This window comes from Podarcis cretensis (assembly GCF_951804945.1).
Source record: "Podarcis cretensis genome assembly, chromosome: 7".
Lineage (NCBI taxonomy): Eukaryota > Metazoa > Chordata > Lepidosauria > Squamata > Lacertidae > Podarcis > Podarcis cretensis.
In genome coordinates, this window is record NC_137176.1 from 46797717 (window position 1) to 46818709 (window position 20993).

General features: G+C 40.1%; 1 protein-coding gene across 2 annotated transcripts; it reads left to right on the plus strand.

Moving 5' to 3' along the window:
- Positions 1 to 2499: 2499 nt before the first annotated feature.
- Positions 2500 to 20696, plus strand: THOC1 (THO complex subunit 1). 2 transcript variants are annotated; one of them, XM_079984797.1, is made up of 21 exons: positions 2500 to 2621; positions 4659 to 4732; positions 4831 to 4891; positions 6355 to 6421; positions 6938 to 7056; positions 7805 to 7853; positions 8718 to 8813; positions 9153 to 9235; positions 9654 to 9727; positions 11013 to 11121; positions 11421 to 11552; positions 11855 to 11955; positions 12263 to 12329; positions 12560 to 12610; positions 13217 to 13287; positions 13907 to 14005; positions 15197 to 15262; positions 16232 to 16315; positions 16481 to 16628; positions 17616 to 17694; positions 19119 to 20696. In XM_079984797.1, exons 1-21 carry the CDS (start codon positions 2517 to 2519, stop codon positions 19412 to 19414), a joined length of 2031 nt encoding a protein of 676 aa, XP_079840923.1. In that variant the 5' UTR covers positions 2500 to 2516; the 3' UTR covers positions 19415 to 20696. The 2 variants fall into 2 exon arrangements, with proteins under 2 accessions (XP_079840923.1, XP_079840924.1); XM_079984798.1 differs by lacking the exon at positions 17616 to 17694 and having other exon boundaries at positions 19119 to 19289.
- The last annotated feature ends 297 nt before the right edge of the window (positions 20697 to 20993 follow it).

The window sequence follows — 20993 nt, forward strand, 5'->3', positions numbered from 1 at the left end:
CAAAAACTGTGAAGTACAGGTAAAATTTGCTCCTTCAGTAAGTACTTGCCAAAGTGTATAATTACTTCTCTAGTAGTGCCACCATCTTAGCTGTGTGGCCCCAGAGCTCTAAACACTTGTTATTTTTCCAGGGGGATATCTCTAGTTCTAAATCAACAGTTTTAAGCCACTGAATAAGAAAGGCACCAGGTCTCTTCCTCTGCTGAGGAAATAATCCAAGTACAGTGGTACCTCGGGTTACATACACTTCAGGTTACAAACTCCGCTAACTCAGAAATAGTACCTCAGGTTAAGAACTTTGCTTCAGAAGAACTGTTGTAAAATTGATGAGTGCTAAAATGTCAAGGGAAAGAAAAAATAGAATTATAGCTGTAATTGACTGATGAATTAGGAGAAGAAATTGAGAAAGAAAATAAGTTATTATTTAATTAGAGCGAAGGGTTGTTGAAAAAATTTAAAACAAGGATGCAGAGAGGGGGAGGTAAGGGGAAGTCCGAGAAAGAAGGTTTATGAAAAAGAGGATTTGAAATTATACTTGTTTATATGTTTTTGTATGTCTATGTGTGTATGTTATTTTGTTTTAAATTTATGTTGGAAAATCAATAAAAATTATATATATATATAAAAAAAAGAACTTTGCTTCAGGATGAGAACAGAAATCGCGTGGCGGCGGCACGGCAGCAGCGGGAGGCCCCATTAGCTAAAGTGGTACCTCAGGTTAAGAACGGACCTCCAGAACGAATTAAGTACTTAACCCGAGGTACCACTGTATTCATGTTGCTCACTGCAAGCCACACCCTCCCCCACCAGCTGGGATTGTTTTTATTATTTTGTGTTCAATTGTGCTGTATCATTTTTACGTTGCAATTCACCTAGAGAACAATGTTATTGGGTGCATTTATATAAATATAGTGAGTAAATAAATAAAAATTGGCAATAATGGGCATTCGCAGATCAGCCAAAAGGGATGTTCCCATTTGTGGGTTCCCTCGCCCCTCAACCGGGTCATATCAGGCTAACATACTCTATATGTTACTCATAACATATAGTAATCATAACACTGCTCTTTTAAGAGCAGTGGGAGTTAAAAGGAGAAATAGGGTTGTTATGAAAGAGTGGCCTTTACCATTTTTTCATGCACCACTGAGGATAGCAATGTCAACAAAAACAAGAAACATTTCATTTAGTCTTCCCAATAGACCATAAAAACAATCTGGAATAAAGAGGTTTTGTGAGTCTCTCCCCAACCCCCAACCCCACTGCACTGGCAACTGTGTTGTGCCATGTGTTTTAATAAGCAAACAAACAGTGTAGAGTGATCTTACCCAAAGGTGAATCTGCGCTGTTTTATAAGCTGGTGACAAGAAGTGTTCAGTCTCCAGAGAGTTAAGGAAATGAAAACATCTAGCTATGCAGTAGTATCACTAAAAGAACAATTTCCTATTTGGTTTTCTTACAAATTTGCACAGAATCAATCAAGGTGACACCTAGGCATTGTTGCTCATACAAAATATAACACGCCAGAGTTCTTCACTGTAAGAGAGATTGCCTCTACACTATTACTTTATCAGACTGGGACTCACTGTGCACCAATGTCTGCTAAAAACACACATTTATAACATCTGTTGAAGACGTAGCAGGAAAATTAGGTCGTTGAGTTACTGTATCAAAAAGTCTCCAGAACTCAATGAACATTTTTACCACAATAAATTATGCAATGCAATAAAATGTGTGTAGAACTGTAGATGGAAAGATTGCATTTAATCCCATGTTCCTGCCAACACGGTGTTAGGATTTGGAAATACATTATTTTACCTTAACTTACCCAGCATTTCTTGAAAAGGTAGTATACAAATTAAAGAAATAACCTTATTATGTGGACAGAGGCAACTGGTGCTACTGATCTTTTGTGCACTATTCCCGCTCCATCTTTATGAATTCTTTTTCTTCCAGCTGAATTAAATTGTGACCTTGGGTCAACCCATTTCCCCTCCACATAGTTCATGCCCTCCTTTGTTTTGCTGTGCAAGTGTGCCACAGCCCACACTCATTCTGAATTGCACCATTTGGGGCTTGATATTGCACACCTGTGTGTGATATTGCACACATGAAAATATGCTTTCTTTTAAAGCTAAATAAAAGGTCCAACTTCAGCAGAAGCTGAACTGAATATAGAATCCCTGTTGGAGGAGCACACTTCACGCCTGGGTACAATCATGCTGGGACTCTGGGTTTAGGAAAATAAGAAAGCTATTGCTTCTTAGAAGGAACTAATAGGAAAGATCAAACTAAGGTGGAGAGCCAGCGAGCCATACCTCCCTCGCCACAAAACGAACTGAGAATAAAACGAGGCAGAACGACGCGAGAGTTGAATGGGCACAGAGCAGTCACGTGGTTCAGAATCCTCGAAACTCCGCCTCCTCTTCCGAGTCGCCCTTTTCTCGGCGCTAAAAAGACTCCTCCGGGACAGGAGGGGGCGCTCGCGGCTGCCTTCGGACTTCCGCAGACGCAAAGGGATGGCGTCACCAGAGCGGGCCGCCGGTTGTTCGCCGAGTCTTGCAGGAGGTGCTATGTCGCCGCCGCCGCTCTTCAGCTTGCCTGAGGCGCGGCTGCGTTTCACGGTGAGCGGGGAGGCGGGCTGGGGCGCGAATGCCGCCGCTGGCGACTCCGGAGAGCTGGGGCTTCCCGAGCGCCTGTCCTTTTCGCTTGAGCTCCCTTTTCATCCCCGCTTGTATCCGGAATGGATGGGGACGAACTGGGTTGGGGGAGCGGGGAGAGAAGCCCACGCTGCTTTCTGCATGCCACCCCCCCCCCCGAAAAAACGACACACTCACACCCGTCCTACCCAATAAATGTGTTTAGAAATGTAGCATTTTCGGTGGACGTGGCTTCCCTCGGCGGCGGCGCCGTGGGCTGGGGAGGGCGGGGTATGAATAATTTGTTTATAATATATTATTCTTATTATTACGGAGCTCCCTCTCTACCTGACCGTTTCCCACCCTCACCCCTAAAGCCATAGGCTTCAGACCTGTTGTTGAGTATTAATAAGAGGGACATCACTTGCATTTGTATCGACCACATTTCAACGCTGATATCTTCTGCACTTTGGAATTGTGTTTTTAGCTTCGTTTTCAATGCCCGTATCTTTATTGTGGAAATGAATGGTGGGATATGTTGTTGTTTAGTCGTTCAGTCGTGTCCGACTCCTCGTGACCCCATGGACCAGAGCACGCCAGGCACTCCTGTCTTCGGTGGGATATAAGGAACAGCAATAACAGCTGTTTGCTGATAACCCACCACAGGGCGACATTGTCCTCCTTGAGAAGATGTCGAAATTTTGCTTCCGGTAGGGTGGTCAGATGCCCAAAGGTTTCTGCACCTTTAATTGGTGTGTGGAGAAAGGAGTGTAAATAGAAGTAGCTTGCTGGACCTGTGGTGATGTTCATTCATACAAATCACTGTTTCTTGGTACAGACAACTAGTGAGGGACGTGTATAACAGCTGAATGTAATATATAATAATGTAATAGTAAGTTTAACATTCGGTATAATCACTGTAATTCATTATCTCATCTCTAATTCTAAAAGGAACTCAGCCCGCTTTCAGGTGGTTTGCTTAGACTGTAAAATGTAGTCACATGAGTATTTCATTGTAGCCTGATTTTGTTTAGACTTATTCAGTCTGTATTCCAAACATTCCAGTTTAATCATGTGAATTGGCCCTAATTCAACCAAAAACACATTTGTTTGTTATTTGCAGAGGTGAATGGATGCACTCCTAAGTCTACTTAGTTGAGAGTAAATAATACTTAAATATGTAGTGCTTTGTTCTGAGAAACTATGGTTTGGATTGTGCTTATGGGAGCACTGCATCCCGTAGTCACCTTTGATTGGACTTAACTGTCCAGGGGTCTTTTACCTTTACCTTTACCCATCATGTTACATTTCCATATCTGTTTTCAAAACTGCATGGCTAAGGGCATGCATTTTTGCAGCGTTTAAAAGCTTTAAGTATAGAATACACAAACCTTGAAGCACATTTTATGCTTACATTTATTATTTCGAATTGTCTCAAAAAGGGGATAGGATAAACAGTTTAAATTTTAGATTTAAACTTAGTTTTGATTGTTCAACAAGTGTACAAAATGTTAAGAAAATGAAACGAGGTAAAAAACAACAACCATTAAAAGTTTGATCACTTGATTTGGAATGACCCAAGAAGATTTTATGGTCTGAGTGCACATAAGTCATGAATTCTTTCCTTGTACTGAAGATATTCAATTATAATTTGAACTCTAATGATATAAAGTCAGTCTGGTTAGACAAGTCTAGTTTTGGTTTAGGCTGTGCTATGAGTTATAGCATGTTTTCATATGAGTAAAGTCTTGGATTTAAAGTACTAGAGCAATTAAATTCTAAGTAAATATGGAACTTTAAAATCCCTATTATCCATGGTTGTGGTGAGAAGGCCCCAATGCATAAACTTTGCTAAAGTGAAGCAGTTCTGATTTGTGCCTGGGAACCATATGTTACCCATCTTAAATACCATCATGCAAGAAAGGTGGGTTATAAATTAATTTTGATACAGATTTACACATAGTATTGAATAGAAATGCTACTTTAAAAACCCAATCTTTCCCACTTGCCTTTTCTTCTCAGAACTCAACTCGAGATGCACTTAAGAACAAAACTATTAAACCTTTACTGAGTGCCTTCAGCCAGATACCTGGAAGGTAACCTTTAGTTTGCTTTTTGTTTCCTAACATGTATTTAATTATGTTGATATGGAAGGCTTTGGCAAAATAGTCTTAACGCTTTTCTCCTCTGGTAGTGAAAATGAAAAAAAGTTTACCCTGGATCAAGCTTTCAGAGTTGCCTTGGAAGAAGAAATTGTGAGTACTACTTGTTGTAACTCTACATATCACTGTCAGTAGAAAGTGTATGGTTCCTTTCGAAGTAAAAAATGTATGATACCTATTACTTCTGATACGTCAGGAGTCAGAAGCCACCAAATCAGTTGAACCTTCAATGCTTTGATTGATCTTTTTGAAGAACCAAAAACTATAATTTCTTGGTGTTGTGTTGGAGGAAACCTAGACTGTGGTCCTGGACAACTGCAGCATCTATGTTGAGGTTGCATCAGGGCTAGCTCAAGATCACATGATTTCCATGGCAACCACAGGACTGTCCCAGATAGTCACCAACCCAACACACAGAGCAGGGCATACCCTTGATTTGGTCCTTGTCCCTAGTGGGGAGAGAGGTGGTCATAACCTATTGTGAGGGTTGGAACACTTCCTGGTGAAGTTTGGAGTTCTGGTAGCAGCCCCACTCTGAGGGAGTGAGGAAACCATTCAGATGGTCTTCACCAAGAGACAATGGAACCAGATAGGTTCCTGACTGCTCTGGGGGATTTCACATGAGATGGAGCTGGGGACCCTGTTGAGGCCCTGGTCTTGTTGTGGGATGGGCAGATGAAGACAGCTGTTGATACAGTCACTCCTGAGGGCCCTCTTCAATGTTGCAGGGCCCACAAGACTTGATTATTGCAATGCAGCCTATGTGCAGCTGCTCTTGTGTCTGGTCTAGAAGCTTCAGCTGGTGCAATGTGCTGCAGCTATACTAGTGATAGGGAAAGACTACTGCCAGTGCATAACAGTGGTGCTTAAAAGCTTGCTCAGGTTACTCATATGTTACCAGGAAAGGTTCAAGGTTCTTGAATTCATTTACAAGGCCCTTTACTACATGGGTCCAGGATAGCTTAAGGAATGCTTGATCCCCTCTATCCTGGCCCAGTCACTGAGATTTTGGGGGTGGGGAGTCTCTGTTGGTGGTTCCTCATGGGTCAGATGCATCGCTTGTAACTACTAGAAGTTGTACATTCAATGTAGTGGACCAAGCCTGTGAAATTCTCTCCTTGCTGAACATCAGGCACACGACTAAGGAGGCATTTTAAAGTAGTGTTCGGTTTTATGATTTTTTAAATTGTTTTTATGTATGCCGCTTAGAAATGCAAATAATTAAGCAGACTATAAATGTCTTGGAGAAACCTGCATTTTTACTAGTTAGCTTTAAGTCCTGCTTCACTTGCTTTTGTCTAAGTCAGCCTTTCCAGATGTGTTACCCTTCAGATCTTCTGAACATCAGCTTGCATCATCCTTTACCATTGGCCATGCTGGCTGGGACTAATGGCAGTTGTGCTCCAAAGCATCTAGAGGGTAACACATTTGGAAAGATTGCTCTAAGCCATTGTAGCAGTTTAATGTTGTTTCTTGACAATGTGCTGGTGTGGCTGTTGGTTTTTAGTGGATTTTCACCTGTAAAGTAATGTTTACTTTGTACTATATTTGTTCAGATAAACCAAGCTTCCTGTGAAAATGTCCTGGCTATCATATCACTTGTTATTAGTGGGGTCACAGAAGGTGAGTGTGGACAGTTTTTCTGCTTGTTTATAAAATTTACAGGTGGCTTACAATAAATAAAATAGAATAAAATAATTAAAAACCCTGCTTTAAATACTCCTTAAATAATATTTTGTAACGTTCTGGCACCGTGCAGCCAATTGGGGTTTTTTTCTGTGAGGAGGGGACACTGAGTGGCTTGATACCAAGTTTTTCTATTAGTAATTACTACTAGCTTTTCATTCCTATTTGACAACAACTGAACTGAAATTGCTTTTAAACGTCTACTGTTTTCTAAGGCTGCAGTGCTAAATACGCTAGGAAGTAAGCATTACTGAAGACAGTGGGACTTACTTTTGGGTAAATATATATATATAGAGAGAGAGAATTGGGCTGTAAGACTAGATTTAAAGAATTGCACCTGTAAATCGAGTAAAACATATTTTGATTAGATTGTACACTGAATTGAAAAGTCTTTCAACATAAACATTTAAAAAATCTTGAAGCTAATATATACATGTATTCTGACCCATGAAGGTATCTGCACTGCATCAACCCCTTTTGTCCTCTTGGGAGATGTTTTGGATTGCCTTCCTTTGGATCAATGTGATAAAATTTTCACCTTTGTGGAAAAGAATGTAACTACATGGAAATCTGTAAGTATTATTGTTCCAGGATAAATTTGTTTATTAGAAGACTTTTGGGTTTCTGTATTGCTTTCCAATATACACCTGTGATATATAGCTTTGTTAAGCCATTAGTTGCAAGAAAGAAAAGAAAGAAGCAATAACTCACCCTTCCTGGAAGGATGATCCTAGAAGGTGGTGCTGGGCACTACTCTTGCGCCCCATGCAGGATGTGACCTGTGAGGTGCTGTTTAAAGTCTGCTGTTCTGAAGTTGTATGTTTGGTGTAATTTTGGATTGAAACACTTTAAATTAATTTTGTTTTGCTACATTGTGTTTTTTCTTTAAGAACATTTCTGACTGACTGACTGGAAATAATTGATATATTAATTAATATATAATGGGAATTCACAGGGCTTCTCCCTTCCTTTCCTCTACTCTGTGGCCCCCATATACCACCAAAATCTGGTCTGGAGAGTTGAGGAACTCTCTGTAGCAGACTCTGGGGGCACACAAAGAGCTGGAGACGTGTTTAAGAGAAACAGGATGTCCTGTGACCCAAGTGGATTTTTTGTTGCACAAGTGGATGTACATAATTGATTGTCACCCATAATCTTGCTGTGGGCAAGTTGTCCACAAGCATTCTCTGGGCTTGGCCTGATATAAAGTGACTGTTCTTCTTCTACAGTTAAGTGGATTTATTTACAGTATCAGTGTAACCTCCAACCTTCTTACTTAAAATGTTAACTGATCACAACCTTTTGGTACTTTATTTTTAGAACACATTTTATTCAGCAGGAAAGAATTACTTGCTGAGAATGTGCAATGGTGAGTAGTCTTGTTTCTCCACTTCATCCCCAGTTTGCACAACTTTCAGTTCAGTTCATGGAAACTTCACTTGTCTCCAAGCCAACTACATTTGAAGACTCCAGACACTGAGGTCCACCTCCGAGGGCCTTCTGGCAGTTCCCTCACTGCAGGAAGCGAGGTTACAGGGAACCAGGCAGAGGGCCTTCTCGGTAGTGGCGCCTGCCCTGTGGAACGCCCTCCCATCAGGTGTCAAGGAAATAAACAACTATCTGACTTTTAGAAGACATCTGAAGGCAGCCCTGTATCAGGAAATTTTTAATGTCTGATGTGCTATAATTTTTTAGATATGCTGTAAGCCGCCCAGAGTGGCTGGGGAAATCCTGGCCAGATGGGTGGGGTATTATTATTATTATTATTATTATTACACAATTAAAGATAAAAAGCTATTTCATGTTGCAGCCAAACATGTGCTTTAGTTTGAACTCTTTGGAACAGGGTATTAGTATTGTGTATATATTCGAAGTTCAGAGAATTACTGCATGATTGCTCATAAGTAGTTCCTAGTGAGTTTGTTTGGGTCTGCTTCTCACTGAGGTTAGGACTGCAGTCTTAGCCAGTGACATGGTGGGGCCTCTCCCCTGCTGTGTCCTCACATTGCCCTCCCATGTCCTGCCCCTGGGCATGCCTCAGTGGTCCTGCCCTGGCTGGGAAGCCACACTCCGCTGCTGGTCTTAGTTAGCCAAGCGAGGGAAGTGAAGAAGTTGGTTGCCTGTAGGACATTTATCAGATCCTTAACATACCACAGTCTGCCCATGACAAATTATAAAAACTCTGGAGGCATGATAAGATAAACATATTCTCCTTATTTATCTCTTTGTTTAGACCTCCTGAGACGATTGTCCAAATCCCAAAATACAGTATTCTGTGGAAGAATCCAGCTATTCCTGGCTAGATTATTCCCACTTTCAGAAAAATCAGGTGAGATTTGTTAGTGTATGACATAAACATACTCAAATGGAAAAATGGAAGTCTGCTGCATATCTTAAGTTCTTTTCTAATTTTATTATGCTTGTAATCTGTTTAGTTATGTAGCCTGCCTTAGCCAAGGAACTCTCTGAAGGTGGTAATGGTAGATATTTCCTGTCTTGCTTAATTGTAGCTACAGTACAGTGATTGATTTTTATACTGTTGATGGGAAACATCATATCTTATATTCTGTAAATTGACATATGCGAGTTACAAATGTCTTACTGGGTTTTGGGTATAATTCTTTCCTCTGTTTTTCTTGGCTTTTAATGTGCATCCTTTTTTCTACAGGGCTTAATTTGCAAAGTCAATTTAATTTGGAAAATATCACAGTTTATAATACCAGTGAGCAAGACAGCACCCTTGGACAGAAGGTGTGTCATCTTCTTTTTGTTTTCTATTATCTTATATTTTCTATTATATTTTCCATTCTGTGGGAAACAAGGCATAAAATAGCACTCTGCTTTCTATATACTGAACAAATACACATGCAACTCTCTAAAGAGGGCAAACAATTAAAAAAAAATCTTCAGTTACTTACTAATATACATGTGAAGATAATTTATTTTAAGTATCGGTTGTAAATTTTAGCACTTTTCTAAACTGGAGTCTTAAGGGGAGAAGGCACAAGGTGGAGGAAATTGCTGTATCTTTTCTGAGCCCTTTGTAGTTTACTAATTACTTAGAATTCCTGTGATAAATAATATTTTAATCTTTAATCTGCATCTCCTAATTTTCTGGTGCAAAGCCTTTTTCAGCGTTATTAATTCTAAATGCCCTCTTTCTCTTCAGCATGTTGAGGAGAGAGATGAAGGGATGGATGTAGAGGAAGGTGAGATGGGAGATGATGAAGCTCCTACAAGCTGGTAAGCTCTTAGACCAATTTATCCATTTGTTTGTTCTAAAATGGGGGGGGGGGGAATGCATGAAATATTTTCTGTGGCTAGAGCAGGGGTGGGGAGCCCTTGGTCCTCCAGTTATTAAGGAACGATAGCTCCCATAAGTCCCAGTTGTAGTCCAGGAACATCTGGAGGGCACAGATTCCATGTCCTCTTATCCATGATGAAATATTCAGGATAATGTTTATAAACAGTTTCACCCAACTAGCTTGTATCGGAGTGGAAAATATTTCTGGGTGGCTAGTGATACACATAATGCAGTTAATTTGATTAGCTAGCTTTGACTGACATGGTTGCAAGAGTGTCCTCTGCCACTGTTTTGTGACAATCGAAAACTGGAGCTGTATTGGTGGATTATCAGGTCTTTGCTGGCATGTTTAAGGAACCGAATGAGAAATGTGGTTAGAACTACTGTATTTTTCACTCTATAGCACGCACTTTTCCCCCTCCAAAAATGAAGGGGAAATGTGTGTGCGTCCTATGGAGCGAATGCAGGCTCCTTGGCTTCAGTGATAGCAACGCGAAGCCTCCAAAGCACAGTGGGAGCGCTCCCTCCACGCTCCAGAGGCTTCGCGTTGCTTTTGCTGAAGCCTGGAGAGCGAGAGGGGTCGGTGCGCTCCGGAGGCTTCAGGTTCCTTTTGCTGAAGCTGGGAGAGCAAGACTCTCCTGGCTTCAGCAGAGAGGGAGAGCTGCGCAGCGCCCCTTCAGCCAAGTGGGAGGAGAAATGGAAGGGGCTCCATTTCTCCTGCTGCTTCCCTGAAGGGGCGCTGAGCAGAGAGGGGGAGAATTTTTTTTCTTCTTCTCCCCCTCTAAAACAAGGTGCGTCCTATGGTCGGGTGCATCCTATAGAGTGAAAAATACAGTAGTAAGCAAAGTCGAGGCAAATAATGCTTTCCTTCAGGTGTGCAAGATTTTTTTTAAATAGAGAATTCATAACATTGTAGCTTCTTAATTAAAAATGTCATCGTTCACTAGAGACATTCCACAGCCATTATTTATTTATTATTATTTATTATTTAGTTATATACAGCATTTTCTAAAAGGGGGTGCTTAACAGAGAGGCATTTACCATTAACGACTTTCACATTAATTCTATGAGTTGAAGAGGGAACTTGGGCAAGTTTCCTGCCTGCATTCGTGTGTTCATTTTAATTGGGCACCTCAAGTGGGGTATAAATTTAAATGATAAATGAATGTATCTTCAGGAATAAGCAGAAGTGTGTTAGAGTTTATATGTTAAATATTTTGTTAGTTCCATTCCAATAGATTACAACCTGTATAGAAAGTTCTGGTCACTTCAAGATTACTTTCGGAATCCAGTGCAATGTTACGAAAAGGTTTCGTGGAAAACGTTTCTGAAGGTAATGCTTGGTGACTCTATTTCTGTTTTGTGTGCCCTCTTTTTGCTATGTAACTGCCCTGTTTGACCTGTGTAAACGGTATTGACAGATGATGGCATATATCATTGGAGGACGTGTAGGTCCTTGATAAATGAACTGACGCCAGGCTGTGTATAGTGTTTGACAGAGTAGGTAAATGTTAAAGTTGGACTCTGCAAAGGAGCATCAGTAGATCAGCATTCTGCAGATCAAATTTCAGGTCTGATTTGTGGATGTGATTGTCCTTAAATATTGCAATTTTTTTTTTCAATTTTAACAAGTACTCTGAAGAAGTATTGGCTGTCTTTAAGAGCTACAAGTTGGATGACACCCAAGCGTCGAGAAAGAAATTGGAAGAGCTGAAAGCTGGCGGAGAGCATGTTTACTTTGCTAAATTCCTCACAAGTGAGAAGGTACTGTATTTGTTGTTCTTAACTTGCATGAAAACTAGCTTTTGTGGGCAAAGGAGTGTTATCTTACCAATGGGCAATAATTAGTTGGAATATTGGGTGGTCTTCAACTAAGATCTATTCATAGTAGACCTGTTGAAATTATCGTTAATTTCAGTGGGCCTGCTTTGAGTAGAACTGATACAGGATACAACCCATCCTGCATTGTTGGGCCCATGGTTAACTTTTACCGCTCTGTATTTCCGTTTATGTTGTAAAATACATTGCAGGAGCCTTTCTATCCATCTGTGCATCTTTTCTTTCAGTTAATGGATTTACAGCTGAGTGACAGCAACTTCCGCCGACACATCCTATTGCAGTATTTAATATTATTTCAGTATCTAAAGGGACAGGTGAAATTTAAAAGGTAGGCTAGTATTATTAAATTTGAACTAATTCGTTTTTTAAATGCTTTATTTTTACCTGTATAAAATCCCTGGAGAAACTTTTTTTATTGTTCCCCAGAATGGAAGAGGGAACTGTGATCTAGGAGGTGGGCATTTTCACCAATACTTCCTTTCCCTAGCAGCCTCACATCCATCTCTAATGGGTCCATGAACCTTCCAGAACAGCTCTTCAGGGACCATGGGGGTGGGAATCATTAATACTCAAATTATTAATTTAAATATGCGGAACTTCAGTTTTCTTGACATATGTGGTGGCTTGCTTTCTAGTTCAAACTACATTTTGACAGATGAGCAGTCTCTGTGGATTGAAGATACTACAAAATTAGTTTACCAGGTCAGTGATATAGACTGCGGGCAATATATGTACACGTTGGTCGGTTTTGGTTTTGGTTTGGTTTTGTTACATTTGAAAAATCAAGTTTGGTTAAGCTATTTAGATTGTGAAGCACAATTTGGATAATTAGAAACCAAAATATATTACTTTGTATTTATGATATTTCTGAAGCTGCAGTCCTAACTTTGGATGCTGCAACCTTTGGCTAACTCTTTGACATCTGGTAACAGCTTCTTTCAGAAAATCCTCCCGATGGAGAGAGATTCTCAAAAATGGTAGAGGTGAGTGACGTCTTCATAAATAGAGCTGAATAAAATTTTAGATGAGTACCATCCACTTAAATGGGGTTTGCGTCAAAACAGTGAAATGACAGTTTCAAGTGCTATACCAGATGCTTGCTTACTGATAATGTCTGCTGGCACTTTGCCCTCTAACTACAAGATATTCTCCATGGAACTGTGACACATTTGCACGAATATGTGTGGGGTTGGGTACAGAGATGCCCTTCTACGAATGGAAGGGTCTTTCCATTTATGAAATGCAGTGTGATCAAGTGAAGGCTGGCAGTCCCTGTGCCACCAGCAACACTCTTCCAGCAGGTCCCTCAATTAGAGCAGATTTTTGCTGAACTAAGAAGCCTTTTCTTCCCACACTCTTCCTCTAGCAAGAGTGTCCTGTGAATAGAACAGAATTCTGAATCCAACCCATATTAAAAAAAGATTACCTTTTCCCACTATCAGAAGTAAACACAAAGATTGTATTTCTCCTCTGACCTCTACCCTAGATACCTGATACATTCATAATGCAGATTTCTTTAAATGAAGAATGCTAATACTGAAGGTGACAGTAACTCACACTGACACATTCATATGTTTTTGCTTTTATAGCACATATTAAACACTGAAGAGAACTGGAATGCATGGAAAAACGAAGGTTGCCCAAGTTTTGTGAAGGAAAGGTAAGTTCAAAAACGTTGTTTAGAGATTGTATTATATTGGATCAACATTCAGGTTCAAGGCTTCATCTTCTTGTTATACCTGTGTTTATATATAACATTTTCAAGCTAATAAACAGGTTATGTTGTATTATATTAAACTATTTAGAAACAAATTCATATCAGGGAGCTCTCCCCCCCCCCTGATACATAACAGGAGTCAGCAAACATTTTCAGCAGGGGGCCGTTCCACTGACCCTTAGACCTTGTGGGGGGCCGGACTATGAATGAATTGCTATGCCCCACAAATAACCCAGAGATGCATTTTAAATAAAAGGACACACTCTACTCACGTAAAAACATGCTGATTCCCGGACCGTCCACGGGCCAGATTTAGAAGGCGATTGGACCGGATCCGGCCCCCAGGCCTTAATTTGCCTACCCATGATACATAACCTTGGTAGGTTCTTGTCATTTTATGGACCTCTACTTTGAGATTTTCAGGAACAGCTAAGGAAAATGTCTAAGGAGCTCGGGGTGGCATTTTAACATAAAAAAGAAACACAATTCTTTGCCCAAGGTAGAACAGGTAATAGCTTTTTGCACCATTCTGCTTGTTAACCTTAGCATATCTGTTCTGTAGACCAAGTGATCCCAAGCCAATAAGACTCTTTGTGCGAAAGAGACCTGTTCCTGAAGATTTCCTGGGGAAAGGACCTAACCGAAAAATTCTGATGGGGAAGTATGTTAAACCTTTATATTTCATCATCTATATATCTGTAATCTTTTATAGATCACTTAATGATATGAAAATGGTTATTTTGAGGCTTGGTTAAATTATGAATGTCAATAGATAAATTTATTTCTGACATTTTAGGCTGCCGTTCATCACATTAAAAAGATCCCAGCAAAACAGAAAACACAATGATTAAACAAACCAAGTAATTCATCTGTTAATGAGTGCAGCAGTATGAAAATGCCCAGGGGGAGGAGGGCAGTCTTACTCATTTAATTTGAATGCTTGTAGAAATGAAATCATAGAATCATGGAATTGTAGAGTTGGGTCGAGTCTAACTCCTGCAATGCAGGAATCCTGCCCACAGCGGCACCTGGGCGGGCTCGAACTACCAACCTTCTGGTTAACAGCCATTGACCCATTGCACCATATTTTTACATGCTAGTGGAACCCCATCAAAATCTCTGCCATCTGTATTTCCAGGGGAAGGGCATTCCACAGCTGTGGCCCGCAATAAAAAAGACTCTCTAGTGCAGGCATAGGCAAACTTGGCCCTCCAGATATTTGGGGCCTACAACTCCCATCAACCCTGACCACTGGTCCTGTTAGCTAGGGATGATGGGAGTTGTAGTCCCAAAACATCTGGGAGGGCTGAGTTTGCCTATTCCTGCTCTAGTGTCATCATATAGTGCTGGTGTGGGAAACCTTTGGACTTCCAGATGTTGCTGAACTGGAACTCTCATCGTCCTCAGCCATTGGCCGTGCTTGCTGGGGTTGATGGGAGATGTAGTTCAGCAATATCTGGAGGGCCAAAAGGCCACAGCTTTTATAGCAGACCAAGACTAGTGACAGAACAAGGCCCAGCTGCAAGGCCCATGCATAATTGTTGGCAGTATCTCCTGTTCATTTTATCTCTATTTTAGTTTTTCTTAAGACTTGGGCCTTTTTCTTGCTGAGCCTGTGTTCATTTCAGAAACAGCAGAACAGTGTGTATTGAAGTTCCCTACATAGGGATTTAAGGGTGTTAGATCTGATCTTTTACATGAGAATTTTGGTACAGTAATGTGTGTGTATGTGTGTTTTAGACAATTAATGCAATTTTTTTCACTTTGAAGAAGCCCCTCTTTGCAAAATATCTGGCTCATCAAAACACACTTCATAACAATGCAGTGACCTGCTTTTTCATTCTCATTTTAGTGAAGAGTTGACTCGACTCTGGAATTTATGCCCTGATAACATGGAAGCTTGTAAATCTGAGACCCGGTAAGTCATACGAAAAGAATATGGCAGGGTGGTCCATAATAAAACCAGTTGGAACTCTTGTGGCCAGTGGTACATCCTAAAGTAATATGGCAGTTTTATAATAATGTTTGTTTGCTCACTTTATTTTATTACATTTATATCCTGTTTTGTTCACCATGGATCCCAAGGTAGTTTCTAGGTCATCCATCCAGGCACTAACCAGACCTGCTTAGCTTCAGTCAGATGGTGGCCTTATGTGCCTTCAGATTATAACCTGGGTCTGTGAATGTATATATATTGTAAAAGGAGCATTGCTTCTTTAAAAAAAATGATTTTTGTCAAGTCCTAGTCAGGTCAATTGACTTTATTTACTGTGCCTTTCAGTTTTTCAAGGTGGCTTGCCCATATGGGAGCTGCTTCTTGGAGAAAGCTGTATTATTTCTTTGTTTCATATTTTATTTCATAGAATGTATATACCACTTAATTGTAAAACAAACGAAAACCCAAAACAGTTTTAAAAAGCTGAAAGCCAGAAGACCCATGAAGTGATTTGAATGAATTAATGTAGAGAGGGAGAGCAGATAATCAAGAGACTTACAGTAAGTTTCTTACCGGTATTAGGGCATGAGGTATCACAAAGGACATCTGCTAGATATTTCACCTATGTTTGCTCCTATAATTGCAAACATGGATTTAATCCAAATAGTAGTATTTCTTGATGCTTTGATATGGATGGAATACTTTTTGCATGTTTCACAGATTCAGATTCACAGATTCAGATATTCACAGTAAAAGGAACAGTCTTCAATTCACTGAGCTGTTCAACCACAATAGAACCTACATCAAAAATGCTGATGACAGTAGAAAAAAATAGTATTTTTTCCTCATTTCATTGTTGGCCACTCTTATATTGAAGGAATTGCACCTAAGACATGGAAACATGAAGGCAGTCTAGAAAGTTAAACACTAAACCTGACTTTTATTTTCTAGAGAATATATGCCAACCTTGGAAGAGTTCTTTGAAGAGGCTATTGAACAGGCAGATCCCGAAAACATGGTTGATAAAGAGTTTAAGTATGTACTGCAGATCATTTTTCATTGCCGTTTACATTTCTCATCCATGTTGCACTGATTTGTTCATCTGCTTCAAACATAGTTTGGCTTGTACAACAAAGCTGAGAAAACAAGCTCCTTTTTCCTAGATGCCAAATGGCAGACTAATTCTGACTTTGATGGCAGGGTTGTGAATAATTCTAACTACGGCTGGAGAGCACTACGGCTATTGGCACGTAGAAGCCCCCACTTCTTCCAGCCAACCAATCAGCAATTCAAGAGTTTACCAGAATACCTCGAAAACATGGTCATCAAATTAGCTAAAGAACTACCTGTAAGTAGTAAAATACCTTTGATTATTTATTTAAATGCTTATAACACTCTGCCCTTAAACTGCAAGCAGATGATTTTGTTTGTGTGTCTTGTCTTTGTAACATTTAGCATTTGTGAAAAGAACTCTCATGAGGAGGGAGACATGAATTTTGGGTTTAAAGGATCCTTTTTGCTTTGTACATCTACTTTTATTTTGGCTCATGATCTTCCTTGGAAGGATTCAGCCTTGTGGGCTGGACATTCTCTTGGCCTTTTAATATACAGGAAAAAATAAGAGAACAGGAATTTGTCTTGACAATGAAGCTTTCAGTTAGTTCTGGGAGGTCAATTTGAGCGAGTGATTATTTTTTGGAACCAGTTACTAAGAATTCATTTTCATTGCAATGGGATGTAATTTCTGTCTTCTTAGCAGTTTTGCATGGGAATTCATAGAAACATTGATTTACAGTATCTTAAAAGAATATTAAAGCCTCAGCGCCTAGGGCTTGCCGATCGAAAGGTCGGCGGTTCGAATCCCTGCGGCAGGGTGCGCTCCCGCTGCTCGGTCCCAGTGCCTGCCAACCTAGCAGTTCGAAAGCACCTCCGGGTGCAAGTAGATAAATAGGGACCGCTTACCAGCGGGAAGGTAAACGGCGTTTCCGTGTGCGGCTCTGGCTCTGGCCAGAGCAGCGATGTCACGCTGGCCACGTGACCCGGAAGTGTCTCCGGACAGCGCTGGCCCCTGGCCTCTTAAGTGAGATGGGCGCACAACCCCAGAGTCTGTCAAGACTGGCCCGTACGGGCAGGGGTACCTTTACCTTTACCTTTAAAAGAATATTAAGATTAGTTTTAGAATAGACGTCTGTATAAAAGCAAGGTATGGTTTCTTTATAAATTCCAAATGTCTCTTTCTAAACTCTGTTCTGCTACATGTAGGTCAGGAATCACCATGTAGCAAATTCTTTTTACGTACAAATCCATTCGGTGATACTCAGTTCTCTCATTATAGCCTCCTTCCGAAGAAATTAAAACAGGCGAGGATGAAGATGAGGAAGATAATGATGCTTTGTTAAAGGAAAACAATGAAAGTAAGACTGTGTTCTTGGGGTTTTCCCATTTTCCTCAACACGTGTTGTAAAAGGAGTATGTGAGCAGACCCACATTCCCCCCAAGTTCATCCTGTCTACTGCTTCTGAGTAGCAGTAATAATACTTAAGTCCCATGTTCAGAAAGAGGAGCCACACAAAGGCACAAAACCAGGGCTTCCTAATCCTTCATACTTTATTGCACCCTGGCCTTCTTGATGGATAGTCTGTGCTTGAGAGACCTTGAGAGTACTGTCTCTTGAGGTTTTTTCCTGCATCTATCATAGCTCCTTTGTGCAAACTCTGTTCTTCCAAAACAGCATCACCTTGTCAACAGTTGCACTTGCTCATCAGCTATGTTCTATGAAAACTATTGGTATATATTTCCACCTGAAGCGAGTCAGTTTGAGAATTTGTCCTCTTCTTCTAAAGCTAGTTTTCAAAGACCATCCTTCCAGTTCCATCTCCTGCCTCACAATTTGTGAATCAGTGTCTGTCCCTAAACTTGGCATGTCCTTGATCGTTCCTTTCCATACCTTTTGGTCTGCTTATTTTTTGTGTTTCTTATTAAATTCCTTTGCATGATGTCTTCCTTCCTCATGTGATCACTTCATATCCAGTTTGCTCTCTGATTCATGCTATAATTTCATGCAAGTCTTCTATGCTTATTCATCAGTGCCTCCCCACCCTCCACAATAGTACTGAAAAGTCAGCCTTGCTTTAGTTCCCTCAATGGAATCCTGCTTATGCTACTTACCTGCTCTATTGCATTCTCTCATTTTAGTAGCTTTTGTTCTTTTGTTTACTAATTTTACTTCCCATCCTCTTTACTTCAGCAGAAATCTGCCTTTCCCTTTGCTGTATCTCACTCCTACTTGTTTTTAAAAGTTCAAATACCCCCTTCCTGACAATGTCTCTTACCAGCTACATGTAAACCTTTTCCCGCTCCTTGGCCATCCAGTTTTCATTTCATTGAGGGCTGTTTCTGAAATATATTGTAAATGAACGTGACCAATAAACAATAGTCATTAACACTGGGGAACAGGCAGCTTTCTTTTGGAGCAGTTAGGGATTCCTTTCGAACTTGCAAAACAAATGCAAATCAGCTGGGCAATTTCAATGTTTAGTAAATGAAGACAACTGTCTAAAATCACGGATTGACTTAAAAGTAATGGTTGAGGTTTGCACTTTCAGGGAGTATAAAAGTAGCCTAACAAGTGATCTGTCTATAGTCACAAATGCACCTTCTGTAATATGATTTTAAGATAGTAGAATTTAAATAAAACTTGGAAGCATGAATGTAAAAGGATAATTCTTTACTGAAACTGGACAATCCTAACAAGCTGTTAGTTTTCAGAAACAGGTTTGTTGAGTGCTGCATTATACAATGCTATTCTCTAAATATTCTTTTTTATGTTTGATTTTAGGTCCAGATGCTCAACGGGATAAACTTGTAACAGGAGAACAAATAGAGTTGCTTGCTAACAAGCTTGGGGAATACTGGAATGTTCTGGCCCCATATTTGGAAATGAAAGACTCTGATATAAGGCAAATTGAATCAGATAGTGAAGATGTGAAGATGAGAGCTAAGCAGCTGCTTGTTACTTGGCAAGACCAAGAAGGGATCCACGCTACAATGGAAAATCTGATTACTGCATTGAACAAAGCTGGATTAAATGACCTTGCAGAAAGCCTAACAAACGATAGCGAAAACAATAGCTAAGATGGGTGTTAAACAAGAAAAAGAAGCTGTTGTTGCTAAGTAACAACCCAACATTTGATAGATCAGTTTAATTTGGTAAGCAATAAAACATTTTAAAGTAACCTTCTGTCTAGAAATTCCAGGAATAAATGAATTGTTAGAGCTGTTCAAAAGCAGATAGGAAGGTTACTGACTTTTTCCATGGAATGTGGTGAAGGGACATAGTACACAAATAGTCCTTACATAATTTGAGATGCCTTAAGTGCTCAAATTCTATGAAGATTGGAGAACTATTGCTCTTGGTTAGGGATTCCTCCCCAATTTACATGTGGCTAAAAATGTTGTAAAGTCCTTTAGTGAAAATTAGGTGCCTGTTCAGTAAACTTGTGTTAGTATTCTAGCAAATGGGAAACCACTGATGCACAAGAGAAAGCTGCCTCTAGATCATTCTTTGCAAACCTGGTGCCCTTCAGATGTGTAGACTAAAATTCTCACTACCTCTTGAGAGCTTTGTTGGCTGGGCTTGATAAGTGTAAGCCAAAACAGTAGGAGAGCAGCATGCTGAATTACTCTGGTTACTTATTAAGGGCATGGAAAGACCTTTTTAATAATCTTAATGAATGATCATTCTCTGCTTGTAGTGTTTTATGCATGAAATTATGACCGTTTGAAGACCTATTTTATGTACAGCAAGTGTCTAAGGTACTTCATTGTAGTGGAAGTCTCTCCTGTTGATAGCAGTGTTATAACTAGATGTTCAGTTTTGGCTTGGGCTTTTGTTGTGCTGTTTTAGAGTGCTAGGTCCTACAAAGTCTCTGTGGGATATAGGATACAGTATAGATGTACAGTGAAGGGCAATACATATATTTATGGGTCTGGCTCATTAAGGTTTGTCAATTCCTGGTAACTGGCATTTTGTTAGTTTCTGTTCCAGCTGTAGATATTCTGACTTCAGAGCTACTAGGCCTTGTCACTGCAACAAAAATTAAAATATGCCCAGAAAGGATCACAATATGAAGAGGCTGATTAGGATTCCCCTTTAAGCTTACCAAATTAGTGCTTTAGCAGGTCATTTTGTCCTGCCTTTTGTGATGCAGTGTGAAAAGATGAGCTGAGCTATGGAAGAACCCCCGGGATTTAAGCATGAAATGTTCTTATGGGTAAAGTCGATGCACTTTCCCAGAAAATGCTTGCTCTTGCCCTGCTGAAGTTGTGAAATACCACACTTAATATGTTCATATTACTCTAAGTATCATAGCGCCTATCTGTGCATAAATTATAAAGTGTGCTTTCTTATAAGGAATGTATTTGCTTTCACATCATTCCCTAGGTATGCTTATATACCTGACCAATACAGTGCCATTGCTGTAGCTAATCAAGTTTGGGCCTGACCATGATCAAACAAGAAGCCAGCTACACACAAACAGACCAATACTGCCTGCTTTAAATTGGTGGCTTCTTGTAGATCCCTTACTGTTCACCAAACACATTGAATTGATTCAAATCCTAGAAAGTTGTCAGACCTAGGTTTGCTGGGCACCGTTGGTTTCTGTTGCCAGAAACTCCACTACACCATTTTTCTTGCTTATAATTTACTGCT

Bases quoted from the DNA above. Each gene is read 5' to 3' on its own strand.
- THOC1 (XM_079984797.1), top strand. From the start codon at position 2,517: ATGGCGTCACCAGAGCGGGCCGCCGGTTGTTCGCCGAGTCTTGCAGGA. The intron at 7,854-8,717 runs GTGAGTAGTCTT...CTCTTTGTTTAG, and splicing joins CTTGCTGAGAATGTGCAATG to ACCTCCTGAGACGATTGTCC. The intron at 11,122-11,420 runs GTAATGCTTGGT...AATTTTAACAAG, and splicing joins CGTGGAAAACGTTTCTGAAG to TACTCTGAAGAAGTATTGGC.